The sequence below is a fragment of the Hemiscyllium ocellatum genome, chromosome 4 (assembly GCF_020745735.1).
Source record: "Hemiscyllium ocellatum isolate sHemOce1 chromosome 4, sHemOce1.pat.X.cur, whole genome shotgun sequence".
In the NCBI taxonomy this organism is placed as follows: Eukaryota; Metazoa; Chordata; class Chondrichthyes; order Orectolobiformes; family Hemiscylliidae; genus Hemiscyllium; species Hemiscyllium ocellatum.
Window position 1 is genome coordinate 114,530,339 of NC_083404.1, and position 25,310 is coordinate 114,555,648.

At 39.9% G+C, this 25,310-nt stretch overlaps 1 protein-coding gene across 3 annotated transcripts in view; it reads left to right on the forward strand.

Annotated features, from left to right (window-relative positions):
* Positions 1-25,310, forward strand: part of LOC132815496 (KH domain-containing, RNA-binding, signal transduction-associated protein 3-like) — a 160,471-nt gene that overhangs the window by 86,761 nt on the left and 48,400 nt on the right. For all 3 annotated transcript variants that reach the window (XR_009644667.1, XR_009644668.1, XM_060824464.1), the window contains exons 6-8: positions 7,148-7,284; positions 10,370-10,553; positions 22,369-22,451. Coding sequence is in view for 1 of the 3 variants with exons in the window: in XM_060824464.1 (XP_060680447.1) it covers positions 7,148-7,284; positions 10,370-10,553; positions 22,369-22,451 (404 nt within the window). In the remaining 2 variants the exon portion in view is untranslated. The remainder of the gene's footprint in view (positions 1-7,147; positions 7,285-10,369; positions 10,554-22,368; positions 22,452-25,310) is intronic.

The window sequence follows — 25,310 nt, forward strand, 5'->3', positions numbered from 1 at the left end:
TTCCAATAATGCACAATAGTGTTGGGCAGATATTAAGACAAAATTAAAACCTGGTCAGTGTGAGTTTAAAGGGATGAGAGGCTGGCAGTATTCAGTGGATTCTATAATCTCAAATCAAGCTATCTGAAATCTAATAAGGATAGAAGTTATAGGTATTTGTGACTTGGCCCCGACACTAATGGCATAAGTTTGGTAAGAGACATTGAAGAAGTCAGTACTTTGAATAGAAGCTTTATGCAGGGTGACAAGAAATAGGCAGAAAAATTACGTAAAGATATAATGGTCATTTGGAGAGCTGGGACAGACACGATGGGCCTAATAGCCTCTTACTCTTAATGGATTCTTAGGAAGAATAGGAAGATTGATAAGAGAGGGTAATAGTCCTCATCAAAGATGGCATTGGCGTAATAGTTAGTGATGACCATGGTTTAGTTACAATGCAATGTCCTTTTTTATTGTCATGTGTACTCCATTTTAGGAGTGCCGTGAAAAACCTTTACAATATCTGCCATCTTATGGCAAGAGCATAGGTACTTGTACCCAAGATTAATTCTTCTATACAGCAGAGAAATAAAAGTAGTTGGGTTACTAGTTGGAAAATAAGTTTAAAATAAGGCATCATTAAAGGGTTGACTTTACAGTGAGGTACGACATTTCCAAATACACTGAAGTGCCTAACATCTGAGCACAGGGCCTTTATGTGTGCTCTGACCGTCCACACCAGACCCCAGTCCCACAGCTGTCCCTACTCCGCTCCAAGCCCCAGACTGCTGTGTATCGGTACTCGGCTGCTCCAAGGTAAACCAGCACTGCCACACCCGCACCAGTCTCTGCCTGGGGCGTGCAGCCTGTACACCGTTCTGGGACTCCCCTTGGAACTGCTGAGTGCTGGTATAGAGCAGTCTGGGGCTTGGAGCAGAGTGGGGATAGCTGTTGGACTGGGGTTTTGGCAGTGGCAGTCAGATCACGTGTAGAGGCCCTGAGCTAAGATATTACAATGATGTCTACTTGAAATTTCCTATCTTAGTGTAATTCCAGTCCTTTAATGATGTCCTATATTAAAATTGTTCACATTAGGTTTCGTACCTTACTGTCGGTTTGTATGGAGGTCATGAGTAATATGGAAAAGTAATTTGTACGGATGATTTACAGAACTCCATAGCCACAATGTAGAACAAATCGTACAAGATGATTAATTAGATGCTCATAATAAAAGGACAACAGTAATGATGGATGATTTTAATTTGCACATAAACTGGAAAATTCTAATTGGTAATAGGAGCATTTATAAGTTCATAGAATACTTTCAGAGTTTCTTAGAACAGCATGTTCTCCAATCAGAACAAACTATTCTAAATTTGATATAATCTGACAGGATTAATTTTATCTGAGTGACGACACCTCTAGATAACAATGACCACATTTTATTTTGCATCCAGTTTGGAAGTGAAGAATGGGTCTAAGACCATATTTTACCCTTTTTAGAAAAGCTAACTATATGAACATGAAAGCTGAGCTACCAGAAAGATAGGTGATATCAGAATTCGTAAAAGGAAATTTTAGAATAATCTATACAAGTAGTTCCTACTACACAAAATAAGGTTCCAAGGATTAGACCCACCATCAGTGCTTAACTAAAGCAGGTAAGTAGTGTGTCAATGTCAGATCTGATCTCCAGCATCTGCAGACCTCACTTTCTCCACGTAATGAACACAGTCCACCAATTTTCTCAGCAACAAACCCAAACAAGCAGACAAAACACATCCAGAAACCCTAGCCACATACCCCTACATGAAAGGCATCTCAGAAATGACCAACCCAACTGACCCGTGGCTGAACACTTTAACTCCCCTTCCCACTCTGCCAGGACATGCAGGTCCTTGGCCGCCTCCATCACCAGACCATGGCAACACGACACCTCATCTTCCGCCTAGGAATCCTCCCACCACAAGGGATGAATGCAGATTTCTCCAGCTTCCTCATTTCTTCCCCCCCCACACCTTATCTCAGTCCCAACCCTCAGACTCAGACTCAGCACTGCCTTCTTGACCTGCAATCTTCTTCCCGACCCCTCCGCCCCCACCCCCTCTCCGCCCTATCACCCTCACCTTAACCTCCTTCCACCTATCACATTCCCAATGCCCCTCCCCCAAATCCTTCCTCCCTATCTTTTATCTTAACCTGTTTGGCACACCCTCCTCATTCCTGAAGAAGGGCTTATGCCCGAAATGTCGATTTGCCTGCACCTTGGATGCTGCCTAACCTGTGCTTTTCCAGCAATACATTTTTTTCATCTCTGAAGGTGTTGAACTCAATATTAAGCGCAGAAGGTTGTAAAGTGCCTAATCTGAAGATGAGATGTTGTTCCTCCAGCCTACACTGTGATTCACTGGAGCATTGCTGAGGACAGACAAGAGCATGCAGGCAGGATGCTGTGTTAAAATGATCAGCGACAGGAAGGTGTAGGTTAGACCGTGAAAGTCTTTTTCCTAGGATGATGATTTCTGTGTACGAGGGGACGTAACTGCAAATTGAGAGGTGATAGATTTAAGACAGACATCAGAGGCAGGTTCTTTTCAGTGGTAAGGGCATGGAATGCACTACCTCTAATGTCAACTCCTCCACATTAGGGAGATTTAAAAACATGGATGATTTTGGGATAGTGTAGGGGGACGAGCTGAGAATAGTTAACAGGTTGGCGCAACATTGAGGGCCAAAGGGCCTGTTCTGCACTGTATTGTTCTATGTTAATGCCTACACATGGACTGGAAGTGTTCTGTAAAACAATCACCCAGTCTGTTTGGTTTCCAGTGTGTAGCAAATGCAGTAGACCAGATTGGAGGAAGTACAGGTGAAATGCTGCTTCACTTGGAAAGACTGTTTCGGCCCTTGGGTGGTGAGCAGGGAAGAGGTGAAGGGGCAGGTGTTGCATGTTTTGCAGTTACATGGGAAGGTGGGGTGGTGTTGGTGATCATTGAGGAATGGGCTAGTGTCCTGGAGGGAGTGGTTCCTGTGAATGCAGACAGAGGGAGTGAGGAGGAGATGTGTTTAGTGGTGGTGTTCTGCTTGGATTGTCTGAAATGGCAAAGGATGATCCTTTGAATGTGAGATGAAAAGTGAGGACAAGAGGAACCCAATCAGACTGTTGTGAGTGATAGGAAGGAGCAAGGGCAGAATAACTTGATAGGGTCGTTAGGTCAGATGCCATTGAGGGCCGTGTCAACCACTGTGAGCAGGAAGCTATGGTTATGGAAAAAAAGAAGCCATGTCAGCACTGCTGTTTTAGAAGGTGGCATCATCCCAACAGGTATGATGTGGATGGAGGAAATGGAAGATTGGGATGAAATCCTTTACGGGAAGTGGTATGTGAAGAGCCGTAATGAAGGTAGCTATGGTAGTTTGTGCCTTTGTAGTGGATGGCAGTGGACAGTTTATTTCCTAAATGGAAAGAGGTCAAGGAAGGGAAGTGTCGGAAATAGATTGTGTGAAAGTTGTATAGGGTTGGAAGTTGGAGGCAAAATAAACTAAATTTTTAAGGCCATGGCAGGAGCATGAAGTGGCACTGAAACAGTTCTAGATGTAACGAGAAAAGAGTTGTGTGAAAAGCCAGCGTAGGACTGGAAGAAGGATAATCCACATATCCCATCTAAAATGTCAGGCATTACTCTGACCCATAAGGGTGCCCATAGCCACTCCTTTGACTTGACAGCAGTGAGGTGAATGAAAGGAGAGATTGCTTACAGAAAACAAATTCTACCAAGTAGAGAAGAGTGGCAGTGGATGGAGATTGTTCAGGCCTCTGGTTGAGAAAGAAGCTGAAAGCGCTCAGACCATCCTGGTGGGCAATGGGGGTGAGGAGGAATTGGAATCTGTGGTGAAGAGGAGGCAGTTAGGGCCAGGAAACTGGAAATTGTCAAAATAGCGGAAGGTATCCAAGGAATCGTGAATGTCAGTGGACAGGGTTTGGACAAGTGGAGCGAAGATTTAGTTCAGGTAGGGAGAAATCAGCTTGTTGAAGCAGGAACAGGATGATCGGGCATACTGGGACAGTCTGGTTTGTAGATGTCAGGAAGGAGGTAGAAGCAGGCTTTCTGGGGTTGAGAGATTATAATGTTGAAGGCAGTGGGGTAAAGATTTCCAGAGGTAGTGAGGTCAGTGACGTGTCTTTCAGTTTTCATTATTTCACTAATATGATGGATATATAAATGTAATGTATATATTTAATATTGTTTGCTATAAGTTTGTACTTTTGGTTCATAAGCTAGTACAGTGAGTTTTTTGTATCTGAAAACTTTTAAACATGCTTGTGGCCATGGTGAATTTATTTAAACAATTTTTAAGGCTTAGCTTTAGAATGAATACTTTTTTTTGTGTGAGCATTAGTAGGGTTTTATGACCAAACAAAACAGACAAGCTCCATTTTAGAGGTCATAGAGTCAGACAACATAGAAATATCCCTTACAGACTAACAAACACCAAACTACATTAATTCCATTTACCTGCATATAGTCTACAGTGTGCTGGCATTTTAATTGCTTGATCCAGGTGCTGCTTAAATGTTGCAAGACTACCTGCCTCCACCACCCGCTCAAACAGCCTATTGCCACCCTTCCGGTTTAAAAAAATTCTCCAATCTCCTCTAAATCACATACTCCTCACCTTAAATTTCTGCTGTTTTGGTCTCTGAGAAGTCAGCCATGGGAAAAAGATTCTCGTAACCTAGTCCAAGTTAGACAAAATTAGGTGAAGTATAGGTGCGCACAACGCTCACACACCTTAGCTGTAATGCAGCTTATCCAGTCTCTGCTCATTACTGAGGCTTTTCATCCAAGGCTGCATCTTGGTGAATCTCCTCTGCTCTCCTTCCAGTGCAATCACAACCTTCTGCTAGTGTGGCTATCAGAAGTGCAAACTGTATTCTGTAATTTTTAAAGCTTAAGGAAAGTACCAACAGTTTAGAGAACTTTTTTGTAGTTTTACTTTGTGTTTTGAGCAATCTTGTGAAGTCCTTGGATGAAGCAAATTGTATAGACTTGTGCTATTTTTGATTTGCTCGCTGAGCTGGAAGATTTGCAAAAATGAACCTTCCAGTTTGGTGAGCAAGACTACATTTAGAGCCTCAACCTGAGCAACAAATCACTCAAAACTCACTAACGTCACAACGTGCCTATTTAACAAACTTCTAAAGTGATGGTTAAATTAAAGATAGATTGTCTTAGGGTTAAAAGTTAGTACTAATCACAGACAGAAAGAGTTAGGATAAAATCCTGAAGAGCTTTCTGAAAGCTGAGTATGTTTAAGCTTAGGTATCCCAGGAAGAAGCTGTATGTGGTTCCACTATATAGGTTTAAGTCATTTGTGTTCTTAAATTGTCAGTGTTCGAGATGGGGACTCTGATGACAGTACAGGTGGTGATTTTTGCAAATTATACAAAAGCTGAAATGTTTTTTCACAATTGAAAAGTATGTTGGATTAATCAAATTATACTGATTAAAAACTCTAATCATCATCTTCATGTCTCATTTCATCTCATCAGTTTCTTGTCTTTCCTTAGACTCATTTAAGACGTATGGGTGAATTTAGCGCCAGTAGTTGGGGTCAGTTAACTCCATTTGACTGGACTGCTGCAATGCATTGATACCAATTAAATTCCACACTGGCTGAGATCTGTGAAGGTCCCACAACCTTATTCTCGCCCCTTGCCTAAGCTGTGGTGAGCTCCAGATTTCTCTCGCTCTTGCTCACGCTCATGCCATAGTAACCCTGTATTCTCCAAGGGACTAGGGAAACTTACCTTTTACCTTACCAGCAGTAGTTTCTGCAATTATCCACCCTCCCTAAACTATACTGTGCTGTTTTTTTTTATATTTGAACTGCAGAACATACTTATTTAACAATGGGACAGAAACTTCGAGAGAAGCTCGGGTGTGGTGTCATCAGTGGATTTTCAAGTCCAGTGGCCTTTTTTTTTCAGAACTGAAAGTAGCTGGAAATGTTGGTATTTATGCTGATGGGTCAAAGCTGAAAGATAAATAGATAGACACCCAGCCAAGAGAGGGGTGCGGGGCTGAAAAAAAACAGGCGTAGAGATTCTGGCTTTACGTTTGTCAACAAATAAATGCTGAATAGGTGTTATTGACAACTCCAAACAAATGGAAATGAGTTGGCTGTGCTGGGAAACCATACCGAACTGGGACGGAGGAGTGTGGGAGTGCGTATTGAATATGGAGGAAGGTGTTCATGTTCTGAAATTTTTAAACTCTATGTTGAGTCCTCCGGGCTATGAGATACCTGAACAGAAGATGAGGTGTTTCTCTAACTTGTGTTGAGCTTCACTGCAGCAAGCCCGAGACAGAGGTTGTCATGGGAACATAGTATATTGAAGTGACAGCAACTGGAAATTCAGCATCATTCACTCAGTTTGCATTTCATCTCCCAAATATAAAGAAGACTACATTGAGCAACAAACCATAAGCACAATACTGCACTTCTCAATTGACCATTGATTTAGCTTTCAAAAAATAATAGATTAAATGGAAAGGGGTTAGAGGGTGTAAGGAAATATCTTTGTAAAACTAATACTTTTTCCTCCTCGGGAAAAAAAAAATCAATTTATCTGCCAGGTAGAAATGCCCTCGCAGTTTCCAGTGGTGTGAGGACTGACCTCCAGCACACTTCATGTAAATTCAAGTACGTAAGTGTGAGACAGCTTTAGAAATTGATCAAAGTTGTTTGGCATCAAGTAATAATGGCTAATAGAAGAAATGCCTTAATTAATATGAATTACACTACATTGCCACAGGCTGAATTTTATTTTTGCCCTATTTAAATAAAAATCTTTTGAACCCAATAGCCATAGACTTAAGATAACTGTAGTGATACTTTTTAAAGGGTTTCCTAATAATAAACTGATTTTCCTTCTTTACAGCTAAACTTTAATCCAGTTTTATTTCCATGTGTAAAATGTTTTGATTGCAGAAGTTGTTACAATTGTCTGTTGAGTAATAGACACAGGTAAGCTGATAAGCTTAATAAAAGCTATAAAAGTGGAAACACTGTCCTCACCCGCAACTCACGCCACCCTATAGTGCACAACTGGATTACAGTCAGGTTTGTAATGTGTATACCCCTGTACATGTGTTTACAGGATTACAATGATGAAATTAGACAGCAACAGCTTCAAGAACTGTCCTACTTGAATGGTACACCAGAGAGTCCAGAAACGCCAGCAGTTCGAGGGAAACCAGTAAGGGGGAGAGGGACACTTGCTCCAGCTCTAAGCAGGTGAATGTATATTTATTTTTATGGTACAGGCTGGTAAGCTTTTAGCTTTATTTCATAATCACTTTTGCACTACCAGAAGTGATTCACTATCTGTATAGTTATGGAGAAAATTTCATCTAAAATACAATTTGGCCAATATCAAGTTTGTAAGTATTTCAAAGAAAATACTTCGCTAAAGCATTTCCTACAAATCTCTATTCTTCATACTCCTAGTCACCCATAGTTGTGGCATTCAGTTTTATTGTTAACACTAAAGTGCTTAATACTGCAAAAATTCATAACATGAACCTCCCTCCCCTTCCTGGACCTCTTCATCACCATTTTTGCTGACTTACTAACCACAGACGTACTACAAGCCCATTGACTCCCACAGCTACCTAGACTACACCACCTGCCACCCTGCCTCCTGTTTTTAAAAAAAAACACCATCCCGTATTCCCAATTTCTCTGCCTCCACACACCTGTTCCCAATTCTACCTCAAATCCCAGATGGCCTCCCTCTTCCAGGATTGCAGCTTCCCTTCCCACATGGTTAACAGTACCCTCTAGTGCATCTCCTCCACTTCACGCACCTCCGCTCTTGAATCCCACCCCTCCCAAGGACAGAACCCCCCAGGTCCTTGCCTTGCACCACACAAACCCACCACCTCCAAATGGACTAAAGACATATTTCTCTCCCCACCCCCATCAGCGTTGCCAAAAGACCATTCCCTCCGCATCTCCCTCATCAGGTCCACACCCCCCACCAGCCCATACCCTACCCTGGCACCTTGCCTTGCCACTGCAGAAAGCGCAAAATCTGCACCCACCCAAGGCCCGAAGGGGTCCTTCGACATCTGTCAGAAATTGCTGATCCAGATGGATGTTGATGTGAGAATGTCATGCTAAGAAGGAAATACTGTTTAAGAACGAGCATTTCTGCCACATAAACATAGTGACTATAAGAATAGACTAGAGGCTAGGAATATTGCACAGAGTAATTTACCTCTTGACTCCACAAAGCCTGTCCATCATTTACGAGGCACAAGTCAGGAATGTGATGCCTGGATGGGTGCACATCCATTCAAAAAGCTTGATATCCTCCAGGACAAAGCGGCCTGCTTGATTGACACCACATTAATGAACATCCAGTCCCTCTGTCACTGATGCTCAGTAGGAGCAGTGTGTACCAACTACAAGATGCACTGCAGAAATTCATTCACAGTTGTTAGACTACAACTTACAAATCCACGACCACTTCCATCTAGAAGAACAAGGGCAGAAGGTACATGAGAATATTACCATCTGCAAATTTCCTTCCAAGTTACTCACCATCCTGACTTGGAAATATATCACTGTTATCCACTGACACTGGGTCAAAATCCTGGAATTTCCTCCCTAATAACATTGTGTCAACCTACTGCACATGGACTGTCATGGTTCAAGAAGGCAGCTCACTACCATATTATCAAGGGCAAGGATAGGCAGTAAATGATGGCCAGCCAGTGATGCTCACATCCCACGAGTGAATTTTTTAGAAAGTGTCTGGTGCAAACAAAACCAAACGTTTTAGAATTTTACTGAAATTGCACTTCTTGAAATAACCGTGTATAAAGGAACAATTTAACAATTTTTTAAAAGAACGCTTTTATGAAATAAAACAGATTAAATTGAATGATGTATCGATGGTCGATGGTTTCATGGCCTTGTCTCTATCTTATTGTCTTGTGTTAGTCATAGAGTCAGATGTACAGTATGGAAACAGACCCTTTTTGGTCCAACCTGTCCATGCTGACCAGATATCCCAACCCAATCTAGTCCCATCTGCCAGCACCCGGTCCATATCCCTCCAAATCCTTCCTATTCATATACCCATCCAAATGCCTCTTAAGTATTGCAATTGTACCAACCTCCACCCCTTCCTTTGGCAGCTCATTCCATATATGTACCAGCCTCTGCGTGAAAAAGTTGCCCCTTAGGTCTCTTTTATATATTTCCCCTCTCACCCTAAACCTATGCCCTCTAGTTCTGGACTCCCCAACCCCAGGGAAAAGAAAGACTTTGCCTATTTATCCTATCCATGCCCCTCATAATTTTTTTATAAACCTCTATAAGGTTACCCCTCAGCCTCTGACACTCCAGGGAAAACAACCCCAGCCTGTTCAGCCTCTCTCTGTAGCTGCGATCCTCCAACCCTAGCAACATCCTTGTAAATCTTTTCTGAACCCTTTCAAGTTTCACAACATCTTTCTGATAGGGAGGAGACCAGAATTGCATGCAATATTCCAACAATGGCCTAACCAATGTCCTGTACAGTCACAACATGACCTCCCAACTCCTGTACTCCATACTCTGACCAATAGAGGAAAGCATACCAAATGCTGCCTTCACTATCCTAACCACCTGTGACTCCATTTTCAAGGAGCTATGAACCTGTACTCCAAGGTCACTTTGTTCAGCAACACTCTCTAGGACTTTACCACTAAGTGTATAAGTTCTGCTAAGATTTGCTTTCACGAAGTGCAGCATCTTGCATTTATCTGAATTAAACTCCATCTGCCACTTCTCAGCCCATTGGCCCATCTGGTCAAGATCCTAATGCAATCTGAGGTAACCCTCTTCGCTGTCCACTACACCTCCAATTTTGTTGTCATCTGCAAACTTACTAACTGTCCCTCTTATGCTCGCATCCAAATCATTTATGTAAATGACTAAAAGTAGAGGGCCCAACACCAATCCTTGTGGCAGTCCACTGGTCACGGGCCTCTAGTCTGAAAAACAACTCTCCACCACCACCTTCTGTCTTCTACCTTTTGAGCCAGTCCTGTATCCAGAAGGCTAGTTTCCCCCATATTCCATGAGATCTCGCCTTGCTGATCAGTCTCCCATGGGGAACCTTGTCGAACGCCTTGCTGAAGTCCATATAGATCACATCTGCTCTGCCCTCGTCAATCTTCTTTGTTACTTCAAAAAATTCAGTCAAGTTTGTGAGACCTGATTTCCCCACGCTCAAAGCCATGTTGACCATCCCAAATCAGTCCTTGCCTTTCCAAATATGTGTTATCATGGCTGACTTGATCTTTGTCTTTTTTCCTCCGTGCATTAGAGGCCGTGGTGGAGTTCCTCCCCCAACATCAACAGTTCCACGTACAGGGCCTGTTCCCAGAGGAGCACCCCCTGGTCGAGGTCCTGGAGCTAGGGGACGTGGAGTCCCAGCACCAAGAGCAAGAGGAGCGCCAGGTTACAGACCACCACCACCTCCAGTACAAGACACGTCATATGGTGAATATGTAAGTAAATTTCTCTTTCTCAAAATGTTGTGGTTTTGAATGTTAATGACAAGATGTAGTTCAAAATAGCTTGACGACATGTTTTTGTAGTTTTGAAACAGCATATTACTACCTAGTCAGGTAATCTTTGAAGAAGTCCATTAAAAGTATCAGCATTATTAGAATGGATTGCCATTAGCAGTAAAATAAATCAGAAGTTCTTCTACAACTAAGAAATGCAATTTAAACTGCTTGGATTCCATCTTTTTAAAAAAGAAAATGGGGATCACACTGAAATTTTGAGATCCCAAGCTTCTTGACAGAGATGGCCAACTGTACGACCTATTCCTCTGCTTACATAGGTTATCTTGACTCCCTCTCCTTTTTCCCAACTTCCCAGTAGTGTTCAAGTCTCATGGGGGAAGGGGGGGTGGAGAATGTATAAAGCTCTCCCCTAGGCTTTGACATTTTTTCCTTTTAACATCTCTACTATTTTTTTAAATGCTTCTTGAGGGTATCTATTTGATAAAATTTGTGGGCGGCACGGTGCCACAGTGGTTAGCACTGCTGCCTCACAGCGCAAGAGAGCCGGGTTCAACTCCCGCCTCAGGCGACGGTGTGGAGTTTGCATGTTCTCCCCGTGTCTGCATGGGTTTCCTCCGGGTGCTCCGGTTTCCTCCCAGAGTCCAAAGATGTGCAGGTCAGGTGAATTGGCTATGCTAAATTGCCTGCAGTGTTAGGTTCAGGGGCAAATGTAGGGGTATGGATGGGTTTCGCTTCGGTGGGTCGGTGTGGACTTGTTGGGCCGAAGGCCTGTTTCCACACTAAGTAATCTAATCTAAAACGTTTGGAATCTGCCATGACCTACATTATATATCTTAACAGCCCATTTTAGATGGATTGCAATGAAATTTGTACTGCCACCTTCAGTTTTTACTGAACTGCATTCATACTCAAACTCTCAAAATCTCCTCCATCTTTTCTCTTGCAAATCCATCATTATAATTCACCATTCCTTGTCTGTAATTTGCTTGACCTGCTTCCCCTTAAAAATATCTTGTGCTACTCACTTTAACCAATCATTCGGATAGTGAGTTTTACATTCTCGTGATTCTTTGGATGAAGTACTACTCTGAATTCCCTGTTTAATTTTTTGGTACCAATCTAATATTAATGTTCTTTATTTTATACTCTTTCCCACGATAAGGAATATTCTCTGTGCATCCACTTCATCTCGCCCTTTCATAGCTTTCATAGCGATTAGATTATACTTCAACTTTTACAAGAGAAAAGAGATCCAAATTATTTTCTGAATATATTTTGATTTGACCCTTGTCACATCTACACACAACCAAATGACTCTTGTTTCCGTAGTAGTGACCAGAATTATGCACAGTTCTAAGTTTGTTCTAACCAAGGTTCAATACAGTGTAAAAACTTGTGGCACAACTTAGTAATTTCTACTTAAAAATCCCCTCATTTTTCTGCCTCACCTAGACTACAATCTCTAAAGAATAGATTACCTCCCACTTCTGCCATGATCTATTACCTCCCATTTATCTGTTAAACTTTTGTTTGCCAATTATTTACAGGCATTGAGCTTGTTAATGTACTTCTGTAATTTTTTGCACCGTCCTCGGTGTTTCCTATCCCATTTATGTTGGTGTCATTTGCAAATTAAAAAATTGGTTTAATTCCAAATTCATAATGTCAGTTGTGACCAGTAGTGGATACAATACTGATCCTTGTTGAATATTACTTCCTATTTCCTGGTTAGCAATCAATTCTGTCAGTTATCCTCTGATTCTACATTTTCCAGTCTTATTCATTATTCTATAAAAGAGCACCTTTTGAAAATTCTGAAATTATAATCTATCTCATCAACAGTTTCTTCTCTTGGCACAGCTATTGAATCACTGTTGTCAGCATTATTTATTTTGTTTGTCTAATAGAGTAGCGAGAGTAAGAAATGTCCCCTCTATTTTATCTTCTGTAAAATCTAATTTTGGAAAGCCTGTTGAAATGGCTTTAATACATGGTGAGTCAACAAAATTTTTTTCGGACGCAGAAACTATGGTGTTGTGCAATAGGGTTATACCCCCTATGGTTCTGATGTTCAATTTTTATTTCCATCTCATTTTAAAAATGCTTTTTGTGAGAACAGACTGTTTTAAACTGATCTTATTAATTCTAGTTTTAATGACAGCCTGTCTTTATTTATTTATCAGAATTTTTGTTTTGAAAAGTTTTTAATAAATTTTCTATATAATAAAGAATTTCTGTTTAAGTCTCCCATTTATGGAGTGTGCTCTTGTCATCTGAGAGATCTTGGAAAGTGTCATCACTGCATCACCCATCATAAATCCATGCTCGTCTTTGAGTGAGGCAGCAAGTAAAACTGAGGGCACCAGGTGATAACATCAAGCAGGACAACAAGCAGTAGAGAACAGGGCAGTGAGTAAAGCCGAGGAAAGGTTCCAAGTGAGTGTCAACAGCAATGACCACATAATAGGGTGGCAAACAACAGTTTAATGGTGTCAGCAGCACCAGCTTCCTGCTCCAGTGGGAGTCCACACTGATAGGAGCAGCATTGATTTCCTCTTTTGTGCATTGACAGGTGATTCACTGTTTCGGTCAGTCTATTTTAATCATTACTTGAAAGAAATTCCAGTGACTGTAATATAGTTTTAAAAATCTCTTATTTTGACAATAGTTTTTTTTATATCTTTTTATGCTTTCTTTCAAAGGTACCAGAAGTTGAAATAAAAATTCACAGCTCCCACTGATTTAAATTTGGAATTACTTATTTTGTGCTGATTTCACCTTGGACAGTAGAACAATTCGGGACAGCATGGTGGCTCAGTGGTTACCACTGCTGCCTCTCAGCACCAGGGACCTGTGTTCAATTCCATCCTCTGGCGGCTGTTTGTGTGGAGTATGCACATTCTCCCTGTGAATGCATGGGTTTCCCTCCAGGTGCTCTGTTTTCCTCCCACAGTATGAAGTTGTGCAGGCTAGGTGGATTGGCCATCCCAAATTGTAGTATCTAGTGTCTATAGTGTCCAGGGATGTTCAGGCTAAGCAGATTAACCATTGGAAATACAGGGTTACAAGGATGGAGGAGTAGGGGTGGGTCTGGGTGGAATGCTCTTCAGAGGGTTGGTGTGGATCTGATGGGTCGAATGGCTTGTTTCCACTTTGTAGGGATTCTATGATTCTATAAATTCTAATTATGTCAAGGTGTTTAATGACTGGAAGATTACCATAGCACTGGCTAGCTCTTGGCTTAGGTGCCCAAGACCTTTTTTCAAAAAAAAATATTCTTGCAAAATTTCAACTGTTGCAGTGAACAGTTTAATCAAAGCCCCACTTTGGAGTTATTTTCCTTCTCTTTCTTACTCGTGCATATTAAAGGACTACAATAAACTAATAACTCATTATGATGAACCTCAGACATTTCCTCAGTTAAGAATGTATCTATTCGGTATAATTTCCATCAATTGGAAAAGTATTAATTCAGCTCTGCTGTATATATCGTTGTTAGAGAATTGCTAGACTCCCCAACTGAGAAATTACACTTTGACTGTCAGGCAGTACATGATCTATGAATCCTAGAATGGAGAGTTGCAAGAACCTGATGGCAGAGATAGTCGACCCATTGGTTACAATAGTCAAAAATTCCCTGGACACTGGAAAAGTTCCAGTGGATTGGGAAAATACTGATATAAAGCTGTTATTCAAAAAGGGAAGGAGGCAATATGTGGGAACTTACAGACCAGTTAGCTTAACACTTGGGAAACTGAGAAGGTGGCACCACTTTTTTGTAGGACAGTGTTATAATCAATTATCTAGAAAGAACTATCATGACATTTGAAAAGTCAAAACGCTATCCATCAGAGTTAACATGGTTTTACGAAGGGCAAATCACGTTTGACTAATTTGCTAGAGTTCTCCGAAGATGTAACAAGCAAAGTGGATAATGAGGATCCTGCAGATGTAACATATCAAACACCTTCCAGAAGTCCAGATAAGGTGCTGCACAAAAAGGTTAATTAACAAGATTTGATCATATGGGATTCGGGATAAACTATTAGCTTGAATAGGTGACTGACTGATGGACAGAAGACAGAGCATCAGGATAATTTTTGTTTTCTGGATGCTAAAAAGCAACTGGTGGGATGCCACAGGTTTTGGTCCTTGGGGCCCAGCTGTTTACCATGTACATTAACAACTTGGATGCAGGGATAGAAGGCTTCATAGCCAAATTTGTAGAGGAGACAAAAATAGGCAGGACGGTAAACTGTAATGAGAAAATAAAAAACCGTACAAATGGATGTAGATAGGTTTAGGACAGTGGGGCAAAATGTGGCAGATGGAGTTTAACATGGATAAGTGTGAGGTTATGCATTTAGGTTGACAAAGGCAACCTATTATCTCGGTAGGGAGAGACTTCGGAGTATTACGGTGCAGAGGGATCCAGGTGTCACCGGATTCATGAGTCTCAGAAAATTAACATGCAGGTACAGCAGATAATAAAGAAAACCAATGGAATGTTGGCTTTTCTAGCGAAAAGAATATAATATAGAGGTAAGGAAGTATTAGTGCAACTTTACAAGGCGCAGTTTTGGTCCCCTAATTTGAGGAAGCATTAGAGGCAAGGTAAAAACAATGACTGCAGATGCTGGAAACCAGATTCTGGATCAGTGGTGCTGGAAGAGCACAGCAGTTCAGGCAGCATCCAACGAGCAGCGAAATCGACATTTCGGGCAAAAGCCCTTCATCAGGAACAAAGGCATTAGAGGCAGTTCAGAGGAGGTTCGTTAGATTGATCCCAGAGATGAGGGATTTGTCGTAAAAACAAAGAATAAAACATATATTAGGCCTATGCTTTCTGGAGTTTAAAATGAGGGGAGATCAAATTTTAGTATTCAAGATAATGTTTGAACTGTTAACACTACTCTGGACAAAGAAACCTGCCTGATTGACAGTCCATTCAGTATTTTAACATCGCTCAATCCATTACCAATGCAATTTAGCTACTGTATGTATTTGTTACACATTTTTCAGTTCGAAGCCTTTAGAAATCAACATGTTGCTGGAAAAGCGCAGCAGATCAGGCAGCATCCAAGGAGCAGGAGAATCGATGTTTTGGGCATAAGCCCTGTCTAAAAGCTTTGTTGACAGCATCTCTCAAACTTGTGATACCATCACTTAGTGACAAATGAATAGCAGGTGCATAAAAACAAAGTTAATCATTTTGAGGGGCTGGAGGATCTGAGGTGTTTAAAGTTGAACACATTTGTTACCTTGACTACCAATAGTGTTATGTTACTCACAACAACTGTTCTCGAAGGTCTTGTGGAGCAGATGACATATTTTGAGTCACAGACCACCTCGAGGAGCACTTTTCTATCAAAGCTAAGAAAATGATTGTTACAAATTGTCTTCTACTTTACAGCCCCTTCACTTTTCTTTCTAGTCTAGTGATGCCTATCTGCCACCTTTTATTTTTCTTTTGCAGCACTGATCTGTCAGTTGTCAGTAGTTAGTATACCATATTCACTGCCAAAATAAAATTCTGTACACTATGTACTTGCTACTGCCATGCTGATAGTGTCAGTCTTGACTGGGGTTGAGCTGGTCAATTAAATTCCAATCCATTGAAATAAACTTTTAGGCTGATATTTCAATGGAGTGTTGTACTTTCAGAAATTCCATCATTTGGTGAAAACATTGCAGTATGGGAGCATTAGCATTGGGTCCAATCTCTCCTCCGTGAAGCATATAAGTTAATCCATAAAATCCTTGAAGGAAATTAATCTGGTCTCCAGGCCTATCTCGATCCCTCAAACAACATCATGAAAGTTGATTATAGGGCCGTTTATCACGATGCATTTTGTGACCTTTGAGAGTTCGATTTGGTTGCTGCTTTTTTACTTTGGTGTGCAAAAAGTCTGAAATTTTTTTATTTAAGTTCTGAATTGAAAGGTGTTGTCCTTTAAGTGTCCTTGTTTGCTAAGTTCACTGACTCCAAGTCCAATATAAAATAAATGTTCTAATTCTGCAACTGTAGAATACCATTTTGAATTATTCAGAATTTCTTTTGCCACCTGTGCCTCAATTGAGTATTTTAATTTTTTTCAGCATTGTTGACTGTGTTCAGTTGTCAAGGCCTAAAGTGTTTTAACTGCCTCCCTAAATCTCTCCAATCTCTCTCTGACCTCCTTTTAAAATATGACTTGAAGCTTATCTTTTTTTAAAACCAAGCTTTTGGTCATCTTCCCAATGGCATTCATATGTGGCTTAGTGTCTAATTATGTTTTGTTTTAAACTATAATCCTTTGTTTTCAAATATTCCCATGGTCTGGACCCTCCCTATCTCTATTAACCTGTAACCTGCTGAGCTATCTCCACTTCACTAACTCCACATCGTGAGCTTCATCGATTTTATTACTCCATTGCTGATGGTCATGCCTTTAGCTGTATAGGCTCAAGCTATCTAATCTCCTTTCTGATTCTCCGTCTTTCTACCCAGCTTTTCTTCAAGATATTCCGTATACCTAACAATTTGACCAAGCTTTTGATTATCTTTTCTAGTATCTCAAGTTATCTGTGTACCAAGTTTTTTTGTTTTCTTCCCTTGTACTGTAACCTGGAACATTTGTATTTAGCACTTTCAACATAATATTGTAATGCATTTTGGGGCAAATTATCAGAGCAATACATAACCGACCAAATGTAACTGACAGGAGAGAACAAGGTTCCAACATTGACCTTTTTATTGTGGCATAATTTCTGTTAGCAATCATTCCACAGTGAACCTCTATGAAAAGGGGAATGGCTAATTTAGTCAACCTATATTATTTAAAAAGTTTGCTTCAGTTGCTGTCCAAAATAACTTGTTTAGTGAGGAGGTACCCATTATTTTGTTACTCTGCTGTCTATATAGATGCAAAACACCCTGTTTGGTTTGTTAGTATAATTTAAGTATTTTGGTAATGATTGTGAGTAAATAACTTCAGAGTTATCAATCAGTGGTCATAGTTGTCTGTCTCATTTGTCTTATTTTTGAAATCATTTTGAAATATTAACTGTAAAATTGAAGCAGTGTGTATTAAGTTTGAACAATAAAAATAATGATGAGAAAAATCACAAATGAGGACTAAAACACCTGAGAGTCTTCAGAAGGTATTATGGCAGTAAGTTTTGTCATTTAGGATGTACTTGGCCAATACAACTTTACCACGTTGGATGATATTCAGTTGACAAACTGGCTAAACCTATTTTCAGTCTGAGGCATTTTGAACACCTTGATCAACGATTAAATCACTGTAGTGAGCAGAGTTGTTGGGAGTTCCTATTGTTGGCACTCTGGTCACCAAATGTAATTTAATGGAAGCATAACTTAGTGTTACAATTCTTTTTCAGTTGTTCTTGACAGAAGCCTTAACATTTTATGCAGTTGAAGATTGATTGAAGTTTCTGTTCCTGGATGGAACAATTTTCATACATTATGATCTTGAAAATAACACCAGTATTCATGCAAATGGAATAGCAAGAAATTAAAGTAAATCTCAACGTTTTTGATTGAAAATGTTATTGTATGGGTCTGATTCTAATTAGCTTTTCAAAACTAACTTCTGTAATGGCTTTTCATACTTCACTTATCTGAAGTGGAAGGATATACCCTAAAGGGTGACAGTGATTTATTAATAATTTAACAATGGCCATCGGATTTGGTAACTCCTGCCCATGACTAAATAGTGAGACTCAAATGCAGAAAGATTCTTTGTAAATGCATAACGCTCGTCAGCAGTTACGTGAACTACTGATTTTGTTTTTAAAATTAGAAATCTATAGGATAGCAACCACAGTTTTTGTTTTCTTTTAAACATTAATTTTTCCAAATTTATAACCTCACTTATTGTTTTTAAAAAAAATTTTCCTATGTATTTTTAATTCAAAATTGTACCTTTTTTAGCTTTTAATTGTCACTGTTCTATTGAACCTTTTTTTAATTGAACATTTTTATAGGATTGTAACTCTATTTTGAGAAAAAAGTATTAACTTCATAAACACTATACAGTTGCATATAGGAGCAACATAATTTTAATTTCCAATTCCGTAGTTCATGTTCTTTATATTGAAATGTTAACTGTTACTTTTCAGCTGTGGCTGTAAACATCAGAAACGTGCACAGAAGGCTTGGTAATTGCCTGTGCCTCCCACTTGCATTATGTTGCCACAGTATAGACATGTCATCCTGCTGTGTTTGTACAAATGGGAGCACTTTCTATTCTTGTCTGTCCAAAATGCTGGTACAGCCACCTAATGTGAGACTTGCAAGTAGATCATTATATTTTTAAAAAAAAGTTCTGCACTTGAATTTGTACTGCTGCATCAAACCTGTTCAAATATGCTTGCTATGTTATAGTTGGTGTAAGCATCTTACACTTTATTTAGCATAGGGCCTAGACTTCTTTGACAAGGATAAGGTTAAGCTAAATGTTCTAGGATAGTTGTGGTATACTGGCATTGTCACTAGACTAGGAATTCAGAGACCTAGTTAATGCTCTGAAACCTTGAACTCCTCCATACCAATTGGTGGAATCTGAATTCGATAAAAGAAAATCTGGAACTGTAAGCTTTAATTGTGACCATGAAACATTAAATTGCCATTTAAACTCCTCTGTTTTCCTTAAACCATATAAGTGAATCAATCTGCCATCATTACTTGATTTCTCCCTACATGCGACCTTAGACTCAAACATTTATAATTACCTTTTGGAATAGCTTAGCAAGCCATTCTGTTGTTCCATTCCTTTCAGATTTTTTCAAAACTACTTTTTTTAAAAAAAAGAATAAAAAATTGTCCCAGACACTGCCATCATCATCCCTCCTTATTGTTTCATTAGCAGATTAGATACAGCAGAAGTGGAGGCATAGTGATGTTCAGTCAGAGAGGTGACCCAAAATTCCCTCAACATTAACACCACCTCCATGAGGTTTCCTGCCATCCAGTCAAACATGAGCAAGGAAATCCCCTGCTGACTACTAGGTACTGCATCCCCCTCAGCTGAAGAATCAGTGCACCTCCATGTTGAACATCACTTGGAGGAAGCAATGAGAGTGACAATTTAGAATGCATTGAGTGCTAATGTAGAGTGTACTCTGTATACATCACCAAGTGTGGCTAACTGCTAACTAAGCTGGTTATGTTTGCACTGTACTTGTCAAAGACAGTATTGATATGAGTAACCATCACACTGTCTCTGCAGAGACAAAGTCACATCTTTGCATTGAGGATGCCCTTCATTGTGTTGTGGTACAAGCACTATTTTAAACTGGATTGATTTTGGGCATATCTAATAATTCAAGACTGGGCATATTTGCGGTGCTGTGAGCTGTTAGCAGCATCGGAATTATGTTTAGCAGAGATCCACAACCTCATGGCCTGGCATATTCGCAACCATGGTCAAAAAAAGTTGAAAGTGACTGTCTTTGTAATCAATGCACCATAGCCCTTGGAAATTAGGGGGAGATCTTTCTGCTGTTGGATTCCCATTTAAGCACAAAAATATTTGTTGAAGGTCAGTTATCTGAACTCCAGAGCATAAGCACTACAAGAATTCCACAGGGTAGTATCATAGGTCAAATATTCCTCAACAGCTTCAAAACTCCAATCTTTGTACAGTTTTCTTCATCGTTTGCTAAACCTCAAACCTGAAACAGTCCCTTATCAAATGCAACAAGACAAGGGCAGTCTCCAGACTTGGCTGATAAGTGACAATTTGAGGAGGTGATGGTCTAGCGGAATTATCACTGGACTGTTAATCCAGAGACCCAGATCCTGCGGATCTGGGTGCAAATCCTAGCAGGCAGATGGTGGAATTTGAATTCAATTTTTTAAAAATGTAGAATTAGCAGTTTAATGATCACAAATCCATTGACAATTGGGGAAAAAACTTGTCTGGTCACTAATGTGCTTAGGGAAGGAAACTACAATCCTTACCTGTTTAGTCTACACATGACTCTAGGCATGCAGCCATGTGGTTGATTCTTAACTGCCCTCTGGGCAATGAGGAATGGGCAATAAATGCTGACTTAGCCAGTGATGTCCACATCCCATGAATGATTTTTTAAATTTAAATTGACATTTGTGCCATAGAAATGCTAAGTGATAGGCATCCTCAAATACAGGGAATCTAATTGTCCCCATTGACATTCACTGGCATTACTTTTGTTGAATCCTTTTCAGTATCTGTCCTGAGGGTTGTCAGAAAATGAACCCCACAAGCTATATAAATACCACGGCTACAACAGCAGGTTAATGACCAAGAATTCTGTAACTCTCTTCCTGATTTCTCTCATCTGTCCAATATCTGGAAGTCAAAAGTCAGCAGCGTGATAACACATTCCCTAATTGTCTGAATGAATGACTCCAATGACGTACAAGAAGCTTAACATCATACAAGACAAAACAGCCCACTTGATTGGCACCACATTCACAAACATCCAGTCCCATCCCTGCCAATGCATATTAGCAACAATGTACAAGATGCACTACAGAAAATCACGTAAACACTTCAAATAACACCTATCCTCTAGAAGGATGAAAGCAACATACTTTTGAGATTATCGCCACTTGCAGTTTTCCCCTGTTCCATTCTCCATTGTGACTTGGAAATATCTTGCTGTTACTTCACAGTAGTAGATTTAAAAATCCTAGTATGTTCTACCAAACCGTACTGTGGGTATATGTACACCAAATGGACTGCTGGGTTAGAGTGGTGCTGGAAAAGCACAGCAAGTCAGGCAGCATCCGAGGAGCAGCACGGTGGCACAGCGGTTAGCACTGCTGCCTCACACACTGCCAGAGACCCGGGTTCAATTCCCGACTCAGGCAACTGACTGTGTGGAGTTTGCACGTTCTCCCCATGTCTGCGTGGGTTTCCTCTGGGTGCTCCGGTTTCCTCCCACAGTCCAAAGATGTGCAGGTTAGGTGAATTGGCCATGCTAAATTGCCCATAATGTTAGGTAAAGAGCTAAATGTATGGGAATGGGTGGGTTGTTTCGGTGTGGACTTGTTGGGCTGAGGGGCCTGTTTCCACACTAAGTAATCTTAAAAAAAAATCGACGTTTTGGGCAAAAGCCCTTCATGGTTTTTACCTGTTTTTACCAAATGGACTGCACCCATTTAAGAAAGCAGTTCAATCACCACCTCCCTAAAGCCATTAAAGATAGCAAAAGTGTCAGTGAAACGTAAATCTCTTGAATTTTATTTTAAATTTGGATAGTTTCTCATTGAACTGTACAAATGATCCAGTAAGTAAACCTAGCAGTCACTGTGTCACTGAACTATGCAAACCATTACGTAACAATTTAGATTTCTCAGGCTACTCAGCTAGCTGTTAGCCATGATACACAAAAAACAGTGCAAATGAGCAGGAGTGTGAGATATGACCTGTGTGCTCCTATTTATCATCCCTTCGCAGTAATCCGTATCTGCAGATATCTTGGCATTGTTCTGTTCAGCTACATAACTGAACAACCAACAAACCTTCCTGTCTAAACAGATATCTGACCAGAGTCAAGGCACTGAAAGTTGCTGATGCCCATGGAGATAGGATGAAAGAAATTTGACTGAAATATGTGCTTTAATTATACTTTTGGGTGTGTTCTGGTGCACTGATAATTAATAATTACAGTTGTAGTTGGATTTGATGGTATACTTGTATGTAAAGCCAGCTTTTATTGGAAGTGAATTTTTTTGAATGTGTTTAATTATAACTTTGGTATTCTGTAAAGTCACTACTCTCCTTCTTTGAAACTTTAGGCATATGGTGATGGCTATGGAGCAACCTATGAAGACCAAGGTTATGACTCTTATGATAACAACTACAGCAGTCAAGGCCAGAGGTACTTATTCTGCATAGCCGCAAACACTGATTTTTTTTTAATTTATGGAAGACTGGGACATCATTCCGTGTGACTTTATGAATTAACAAAGCAAATAGACTGTTAGTTGCAAAGGAAATTGGAAACTTCAGTTATACAAGGCACTGAAACCACATCTGCAGTGTCATGTACAGTATTGGTGATTTGAAAAGGTGGAAATGCATTGTAAGCAGTTCAGAGAAGGTTTACTTGACTAATCCTTGGAGTGGGCAGATTATCTAATGAGTAAACATGATGTGGAGGAGCTGGTGTGGGACTGGGGTGGACAAAGTTTAAAAATCTCACATCAGGCTATAGTCCAATAGGTTTATTTGGAAGCACTAGCTTATTTTTAAAGTAACATCTCCGATCAGACGATGCATTAAAGGTGTGAGATTAGAGTCTGTCTGTATCCTAAACTGGTTCGATTTCCAAAGTAAAATTTATAAAATATTATATGGATTAGCTGCCTGCAGATTTATATCCTTTTTTGAGCAAAATAAAATGTATCTCCAAAATATAATTCTTTAAGTGCAAATTCACCCCGTAGACTTTATCGGTATGTGCATGCATGAGAGTGTGTGTGTCAATGCGCGTGAAAGAGTGTCTTTGTGTGTGAGTATGATTATAATATGTATGTGTGTGTGTGTGTGTGTGTGTATACACAATGTAGTGGGGCCACCAGTAGTGTGACATGAATCCAAGCTACTGAACTTGGCTCTCAGCCTCTGCTCGGCCACTCTGCTTTTTTGCATATCCTGAAGTCCGCCTTGGAGGATGGTCACCTGAAGATCTAAGGCTGAATGTCCCTGGCCACTGAAGCGCTCCCTAACTGGGAGGGATCACACCTATCTGGCAATTGTTGCGCGGTATCCATTCATCTGTTGTTGTAGCATTTGCCTGGTCTCACCAATGTATCATGTCTCAGTGCATCCTTGCCTGCAGTTAATGAGACAGACTAGGCTTGTATCCACTAGAATTTGGAAAAGTAATGGCAACTTCTGTCAGAATCTTATGATTTTTACTCACCTTTCCACATCTATCTAGTGAAGATATTTCCCAGTATAATGGATCAAGAACTAGTGTTTACCCTTTTTAAAACTGATGAGGCAAAATCTTTTCTATTCAAGTCATGAGTCTTTGGAACTCTGTTCATGAAAATGTGATGAAAACAGTGTCCTTTGAATATATTCAGGACCATGTTGGATAAATTCTTGTCAAGCAAGGAAGTTATCAGGGGTCAGGAGGAATGTTGATTTGAGATTATAGTCTGATCGATGATTGGTAAAGCTGACACGGGACTAAATGGTCTAATCCAGTTCCTTGTTCACATATAACTACATTTTTAAATCCTACTTTTAGGAGGTATCATTTGTGACTTGTATTTTCTTCCTATTAAATTCAGAATGAAAAGTCATATGTTATCATGCTGCAGGTATCAGTAAAATTATGACCAACAAGATTTCTAACAGTCATTCTGATGATGTTGGGAAGAGAATAACACAAGCACCCTCCTGGACTGCTTTGCAGGTCAACAGAAGTAGGAAATATCAATTGGATTAAGCATGTGTCACCAATATTTTGCTGTTTTGCAACTGAGATCATAATTTTACAAGAAACATTTTCTTGCAAGTGTTACAGAAACAGAAAGCAATTTGAGTGGAACTTCAGAGAACAATATCATAATGATAGTTGTCCTTAATAACATAAACCATCTACTATATTGGCATGAGTAAATTCTTCATAATGCTTGCAAGAGCACTGGAGATTGTTTTGAAAATTGTAAATCTCAAGACCTGCATCCCTCAAAGGAGATTGAAAGCTTGTGATTTGCCATTTTATCATCTTATTGATTTTTATATCTGGTGAATAAAATAAAAATCAATTAATCAGCCAATACAACAGACAGCAATTTTAATAATCAAGTGCCTCTAGGTGGACGTTCTGTATTTCTAGTCTTAGGAAAATTTTTTTTTAAGGAGATCTTTGACTCGCTGAATATCAATGATATAACCACTAACACATGCTTCTGTTTAATTGCTCTCTGCTTCTTAATGCTAGATAATATTTTAAACAAGCTGCAATGAGCCAGTTTGTGATTGTGGAAGTAAGGGGAAAAAGCTAAAGCGTGTTCTTTTTTGAAACTTGATTCCAAATTGAAGAAGCAGATTCAATAGCACGAAAAAAATTGATGTTTAAAAAGTGTTGCGAGTGTAACCAATTAGATAACATTCTCAAGAGCTGGCATAGGCACAGTCATCTAAATGGTTTTGCTGTGATGAGATTATATAAAGTAATTAGTAATAAAAACTTCAGTGTTGACAGTAAACATTGTGCAGGGTGCATTAGCATATAAAATATTAACTTTTTAATGCTATAGATTTATTATGCAAGAATTGACTTAGAATATGGAACATTATAGCGCAGTACAGGCCCTTCAGCCTTCAATGTTGAGCTGACCTGTGGAACCAATCTATCCCACACTATTCCATTTTCATCCATATGTTTGTCCAATGACCATTTTAAATGCCCTTAAAGTTGGCGAGTCTACAACTGTTGCAGACAGTGCATTCCACACCCCTACTACTATGAGGAAGGAAACTACCTCTGATATCGGTCCTATAATCTGTCGCTTTGTACTAGCCATCACCATCTAAGGAAAAAGGCTCTCGCTGTCCGCCCTTTATTATTATGATTATCTTGTATCTCAATTAAGTCACTTATCAACCTCCTTCTATCTAATGAAAACGGCCTCCAGTCCCTCCACCTTTCCTCATAAGACCTTCCCTCCGTACCAGGCAACATCCTAGTAAATTTCCTCTGCGCCCTCTCCAAACCTTC